The sequence below is a fragment of the Adelges cooleyi genome, unplaced genomic scaffold (assembly GCF_023614345.1).
Source record: "Adelges cooleyi isolate 19-005CV unplaced genomic scaffold, UGA_ACOO_1.1 ACOO_flye_CR_arks_rails_tigmint_CR_PRNA_108, whole genome shotgun sequence".
NCBI classification, from domain to species: Eukaryota; Metazoa; Arthropoda; class Insecta; order Hemiptera; family Adelgidae; genus Adelges; species Adelges cooleyi.
In genome coordinates this window covers 18,402,747-18,410,146 of record NW_026095761.1, presented here as the reverse complement: position 1 = coordinate 18,410,146, position 7,400 = coordinate 18,402,747, and the positions used below count along the sequence as shown (strand labels likewise).

At 30.5% G+C, this 7,400-nt stretch overlaps 2 protein-coding genes across 2 annotated transcripts; both read left to right on the top strand.

Annotated features, from left to right (window-relative positions):
- Window positions 1-270: 270 nt before the first annotated feature.
- On the top strand, window positions 271-1,867 carry LOC126837858 (uncharacterized). Its single transcript, XM_050571811.1, has 4 exons — window positions 271-437; window positions 632-853; window positions 1,399-1,668; window positions 1,771-1,867. Exons 1-4 carry the CDS (start codon window positions 381-383, stop codon window positions 1,795-1,797), a joined length of 576 nt encoding a protein of 191 aa, XP_050427768.1. The 5' UTR covers window positions 271-380; the 3' UTR covers window positions 1,798-1,867.
- Window positions 1,868-5,065: 3,198 nt separating this feature from the next.
- Window positions 5,066-6,616, top strand: LOC126837866 (uncharacterized). Its single transcript, XM_050571823.1, has 4 exons — window positions 5,066-5,250; window positions 5,338-5,514; window positions 6,049-6,312; window positions 6,414-6,616. Exons 1-4 carry the CDS (start codon window positions 5,185-5,187, stop codon window positions 6,438-6,440), a joined length of 534 nt encoding a protein of 177 aa, XP_050427780.1. The 5' UTR covers window positions 5,066-5,184; the 3' UTR covers window positions 6,441-6,616.
- The last annotated feature ends 784 nt before the right edge of the window (window positions 6,617-7,400 follow it).

Sequence of the window (7,400 nt, the reverse complement as noted above, 5' to 3'; positions counted from 1 at the left end):
GTTTGTATGTAAAAAGTACTTAAATCTTGAGTTCATTTTATGTGGGTTCTAGGATTTTTCACTATTAGGATGAAGTCAATATGACATTAAGTCCACTGTACGCAATACATGCAATGATTGCAATACTGGCTATATGTACTTATCAGATATGCAAAACTAAAGTCTGTATGGAAAAAAAATGTGTGTTCCTAAGTATAATATATCCTAAACGTGAGTAGAATTTGTTGTCATGTCATTTGGTCTTCGACAGATATATATATAAATAGATGTTCATCTCAATAGTCAAAGCAGTATTGTCCGCGTTCTCGTTCAAAGCACAACTATACATCCTAAACTCCTTCTAGATTATTTTGTTCAAGTTTAACTTTCAAACGGTGACAATGGTTTCCATTAAAATCGTATTGGCCGTGACCGTAATGGTCTTAGCCGTCGCTCAAGTGAGTAGCAACATATTATTATACATTATAATATTATCTTTATCGTTGCCGTTGTGTTAACGTTTTACTCTCAGCGAAATAAAACGAGTTGTACATTAAGTTGTACGAGTCATAATATTGTATACATTTTTCAATAGTAAATACTCAAAAGTGCAAATTGTTTTATTATATAAATTAAACCAAACTTTTTTTAGTGTGCGCAAGTACAAGTAGTTAGAACAGTCGAAATACAAAGAACCCGTCCTGGAAGCGTTCAAGGCGACATTGGAAATATCGAATATTCCATGAGTGACTTGGTAAAACAATTTAAAGAAGCCCTCAGCAATCTAAACGAAAAATACAATGAGATGGCAAAACAGAGCTTCAACGATTTGTCAGACCAATTGAAATCTCAACTGGACCAATTCTCTCAAATGGTATGTTTGAAAAATATTTTGTGTTTTTAAGTTATTAATAAATTGTTAATTGGCAATAAGAATATTGTTGATATATGGTAGGAATATTATATCAGATTCGAAGTATTATTTTATGGTCATTACATTTACACTTTCGACCGGACTGAAATTCAATTGCCGAAAACAAAATTTAAAAGAACAGATAATTTCTCAACATGAACATATCATTAATTTTTAATGAATAGTCTGAATGTAAAATATTTATATTAATTCTAGAAAATCAGTCATTTCATTAACATACAAATGAGTGGTGAGATTAGTAATGAGTGGTGGGAAATTAATACATTTCCATGTTCAATTAGTTTTAAGCACAATCAATTGAGCATTGGGAAGTTCCTACCCGGTTATATTTTTCATCAATAACAATATTATTCTCTTTTGATTTTAAACAAATTTCTGGAAATATTCGGAAATACTTAATTAGTTAAACATTAATTTTCCTACTAAACTCTATTGGAAATATGTTGATATAATTTAAACCCACGCACATTTGTTCGCATACACAGATGGAAGAAAACGTCGACGTTCCCCAGTTATTAAAAGACGCGACCAGGAAATATCAAGCCGCTATGAACTCTCTCATCCAACATCTTCCCGACGACATTTCCTTAAAAAATATCGAACAAAAGTTTGAGCGTGCTAAAAGAAACATCATAAACAAATCCGCAGAGTTAATGAAGAAAGCACACGGAAGCAGCGCGCAAATAAAAAAGGAAATTGCAGACTTCGCAGAGAAGCAACTTCAATATTTAATTGAAAACATTAGGGCACTCCAGGTAAAGCTTTTGAAATCGATACATGTAAATTAAAAAAATATGTAGTATCACTGCAGGGATAATAATATTTAAAATAAAACAATTGTTTGAATCTGATTTTAGATGAACATTGCTGAACATTCTTCATGATGTCGCACAGAATAGTAACTGTCAATTAAAAGAAATAAACAAGCCATTCATATGTGGCAATACCAATTCAGTTGATTATTATTAATTTAGACGCAATATTATATTTTGTTTTTTTTTTTTTTTTTTACTACAATGGCGTGTCATTAAAATTTTATTTGATTACCAGATACCTAATTGTTTTGTTGTATTTATACCCAGTGAAAATCCACTAAAACATCATATTATATTAGTCGATCTTGAAGTCATACTATTAAATTCAATTCCGTTATACAAGTGTTTTTTTATCCTATCTAATATAATTAACTCCAACCACTTAGAATAATTGTTGTGCAGTCGCAGCCATTGTGCTACGAGTACCGTAAATTAAAAATATTCAACATGCTTCTTTATTATTATTTTTTAGTATCATTTCATCAAATGTTACTTTTTTTTTTTTTTAAATTGAGGTATAATGCAATTATTTATTTTCTCCGTGGACATTGATTTATAAAAAAAAATCACAAGACTGTGAAAACTTAGAAGAGTATTTGCTTCGTTAGTGGAAACTGTATACTATTATAGCGTGTTAGATTGCTTTAAAAACATGTTATTATAATAGTGAAGTCGGCCATGTGATTTGGAGTTATATTATAATTTCAAAAAAACGGTGCACTACAAAATAACGTAGGTAAAATATAGTGTACAAGGATATACACTCAGGCACTGTAGTGCCTCTCTAGGTTCTCAAATAAGCAAGCACTTAGCACAAGTAGTTTGAATTTTTTTTTATAATTATAAATTTGCGTCGAATACAGTATAGTGAATATACTGAACAACACAACCGTTGGATTTGTCAGCCACTAAAATATTAGCTTGGTTCTTATATTTTATTTTATATGCGTGACATATTGTATAAACGTTTAGTAAAAATATTAAGATAACAAAAAAAGCTAAGATTCTGTATACAGCTCTACACGCATATTGATCATAATATACAAACATAATTATGATGCCAATACAAAGAACACCGATTATACTAATTATGTCCTCTTGAAGGTACTTTTTTTTTTAATTTCATAATTATTATTTATAACATGATAGTTTTAGCTCCGAATTTGTCGCGGTCAAGTGCCTATACTAAACGCCTTAATATATGAAAAATAATAAATAACAATTATTAAGGGGTTTGGTACATGCAACTTTTCGCTACATCTTGATAAAAAACAGCTTTGATGCGTAGCTCAGAAGGTAGATTTAGTTTTTACAATTATGTGTTTTTATTTTTTACTACACTCACTGCTATCATAGCTACCTTGGTTCATTTACAATTTTTCGTTCTATTTTTTTTTTCAATGTATTAATTCAGTTTTAAACAGCCTTAATTAGTGTAGACATACTGTAATGGACATATAATTTTAAAAGGTTGAAAACTCTTAGAAAAAAACAATTAAATAAAGTGTATGATTGAAATACGATGTACCCCGTTGGCTTAATTATGTTTCAGTGATGTATTCAGTTTTAAATAAGGCAAATAAAAATGGAGAAATTAATTTAAAAAATTCGAACTTATACAGAAAATATGAACAAAATTAACTATATACAGGGTAAACATTTTATCGTGAACCTATCAATATTTCATAGGGTTTAATGAGAAATGTTTTTTTTTCATACTGTTTTTATACAGGGTGATCTCAGTTGTCCACAATTTGTTTTTGTTTTTACCCCCTTTCAAATTTAGTTTTTTTGATAACAATTTTTGAAACTTAAATGGTACCGCATACATTTTATTGACTTTTTAAGTGGAGGATAATGTACTAAAAATGTTGACTGGTTGATTTCCTGGTTTTTGACTTCTATAGACTCACCACATGAAGAAAACGGTTCGGCGGTAAGGGATATATTACAATAAAATATCAAAAATTAATTGCCCTCTCAGCTTTGTATCGAAGTTAAACTTAATGCAACATGATGTCTAGTAATTGCATAGAATATAATGCACTAAAAACCACTCATCAGTGCGCATAGTATGCACTTTGGCCAGACATTATAGAATATATAACACTTTACGCATGACATGTACTTAACGTAGGTAGTCAATTATGACTAATTTAATGACCGGTCTAGTTAGTCGACGTGCATTTATTTAGAACTCGGTTATATTTTTTTATGAACCGCATTCGAAACGTTTACGGCCAAGGAGCAAATCCAAGTGGCCTTTTATGGGTCATTACATTGAATGGCTGTTGTTAGTTAAATCTGAATTAACGATTTTTCATAATTACATATGTACATTATATAATACGTTTATGACGTATTTTCTGCTTTATCGGATTATTGCATCTTATTGTGAAATCGGGTTTTTGAAATCAAGACACGAAAGACAAAAAACGAAAAAAATAAATTACCATCAAATAACACATTTTTTATGAAATCTAACACAAGTTTTTAGAATAAAAAACGTGCAATGGGAAATAAATTCAACTACAGTAAGAATAAAATAACAATAATCATAATGCCCGTGGCAGTGTGTTGTTAAGCAAAAACATCAAATATCATACATATTGACCGTGTCGCATATTATTTGTGACACGAGGCCGTGAACTTGTTAAACCAAAATCAATAGTACCAATGTATTATTTTGAAGAAGGAAGTTTAGGAAGGCACATAAGTGTACCAAGTCCGACCAGCCGACTTCCAGTAATTGGCTCCTGAATTGTTTTCCTGATTGTCAACTTGTGTCGTTAAATAATACGTTTTAAAGGTATCGACGGGGATTAGACGGAAGAGTAATGTTTTTTTTTTTAGTAATTATTCAGTCAGTGTATTCACCCGGGACCGCCCCGTGTGTTATTTCAATGATATCCAAACTGTATCCAAAACCTATATTGTTATTGAACACAACAGATAGTACCTTGACAAACAATTAGAAATAAGTCAATATTATAATAACATAACGATAATTGAAACAGAAAAACGGTATTTTCAATGATGATAATTAAAGGTCGTTATTCTAATCTCGGGTAAACAACAAATCAATATCAGAAAACATATTTTATTATGCACGACGAAAACCAAATTTACAAGGTGAATATTAAAAGACGTGAGTAATAATAATAATAATTAATAATTATTGTTATTGAGCGTTTAAAGTTACTGCTTAATTATTTACCGGTGTTACATAACAAGTAAATAAGCTAATCGTCCGGGCGCGGGATCAAAGATTACAGCGATACACGTCCGTTTGATTGTCGTGCCGTTTTGCCCTTAATATAAATAGGCGCTGGGTGCAATCCTTGCATTACTGTTAGTGCTTCGACCGATCAAGTTGCGAGTACTCGATCTGTACTTTGTATTATTATTTTTTTATTATTATTATTGTTATTACTACCTACTACATACGCACAGAAAATGGTTTCCACCAGAACAGCAGCAATCGTGGCCGTGTCCGTCGTAATGGTCGTGTTCACTGCACAGGTGAGTAACCTGACCGACGAGTCAAATTTGTGTGGTTTTCTTTGCATCAACTTAACCCGTGCCATTGTTTTTATTTCACCCCGGCAGGCCTACGGCGAAAGCGCGGAACTCGCCGAATGGGCAAAACCCATCCACGACAACATCAAAAATATCGCATCCAAGTTGAGGAGCAGCAGCAACAGCGAAATCGTAGAATCAGCCAAAAGTCAATTCCTCGACTTTGTCGACAAATTCAAAGGAAACGTCGCCACTTTCAACACAAACGTAATGTTCCCTCTGAAAATTATCATATCTTTAATTTTTTTAGAATAAAATTACTTCATTTCGTGGTATTATTCTGTCAATGGTTAGTCAATATCACATCTAGTATAAAAACTGCAGGGTTTATATATTTTGATTTATAAAATTGTAATTGATATTTAAATCCCAAGGTAATCTATTTCATTTTTAATTTTCAATTCGAATACTAAATTATTGTTCCAAAATGGATAACGTCCGTCGATGGTCCAATATAAAAAAAAACATGAAATGAAAATACATTCTGGTGTAAAGAATGGAAATTAAAAAAAAAAAAAGGTTATCTAATAATATCTATAATTAAAACTTTTTTATTGAGTATAAATATTATTAAATAACTGTAAAATATTGGAAAAAAACCCATCAAATATTTCTAGTCTTGATTTGCAGAGATAATTTTTTAAATATTAATTTTTTTTTTTTAATAAAATGTTTTGTATTTGCTTTTGTAATTGTCCATTCAAATGCAATATTATGGTATTGTTTTACTCTGTTTAACAGGTCCAAGCCAAGGCTGACGCTTCAGATGCAGTAAAAGAGGCCGTAAAGAGTTTCAAGGCTAAAGTTGAGAACTACAAAGTCCCTACCATCGAGTCCGATGCAAACAAAGTTGCCGATAAGTACGAAGGCGCTGCCAAATTTATCTTATCAGAAGGACACGAAATTGGTGTGAAAGCTAAAGGTTCTGAAGCTTCCGAAAACTATATTAAAGAGTTCGGCAAAAAGCAAATCGACGATTTAACCGCCATCATCCAATCCGTAGCTGTGAGTATATTTTTTTCACTATAGAACGACTTAAAGTTCGTTTAATAACAAAATACACAACGTTTAATAACTGTAATTATATAATTTCATTATTATTTCAGAACAAAGTCGATGGAAAATCCGCCTAAATGTTGTTGACCCAACGGAGACGTTCAACATTTTCCCTTCATCTTCATCTTAAATTCAATTTTAACAACTAAAAAGCATACATGTTTATTTGTTCTTTATGTTCATTACAAAAACTATCATGTCTTGTGTGATTTGTTAATTTATTCTTATTAAATAATTTAATTTTCATTTCGAATTATGAGTTATATTCATTTGTTGTAGTTATACTTTAGTGTACTTTGAAGTAACCCTAAAAAAAAAAGAAACTAATACTATTTATATTAGTTTCAAAATGAAAAGTTAGGCGAGTTACACATTTAAATAGGTATCGGATGTATATTGTGATGGTAGTAATTTTTAAATAATTTTACTAAACATTAAAACGATTGAGAAACAGAATCGCATAACATCTGACTTCGAACGAAGAGAAAAACATGTTTTTAAATATGTCTTTCGTAATAATTCATTCGGTTTAAATTTACAAACAACCACATTTGTTAGACATAATCGAATAGGAAAAAAACAATTATTAGGTATTGTGTTATTTTGATCAAACACATATAATGTGCTAATTAAAGTTATCAATGAATGTATTCGGCTAGTACAAGAATGGAAATTAATTAGTTCTTATAAAATACAATATGCATTATGCATAATCTTTTGATATAAATTAGAAGACCTATGACCTATAGTATATTAGCAGCACTTTTTCAACAAAACTTGTTATAAATCAAATGTGCTTAAAGGTTTTAGTCAAAATAGCATCCATACTGGTATTTAGACAATATATGTATTTTGTTTTGAACTCTTATAACGGAGATGCCTTTTTATTTGTTTGATAAAATGAACAGCTTTAGCGTGAAAGTAAATCTATACTTAAAAATTCAAAAGCAGGTATGACGTCAATTTTGATTTTTGATATGGTCGAATAGTTAGTAACTGAACGTTATACATTGTACAAAACATGAATGAAATCACAG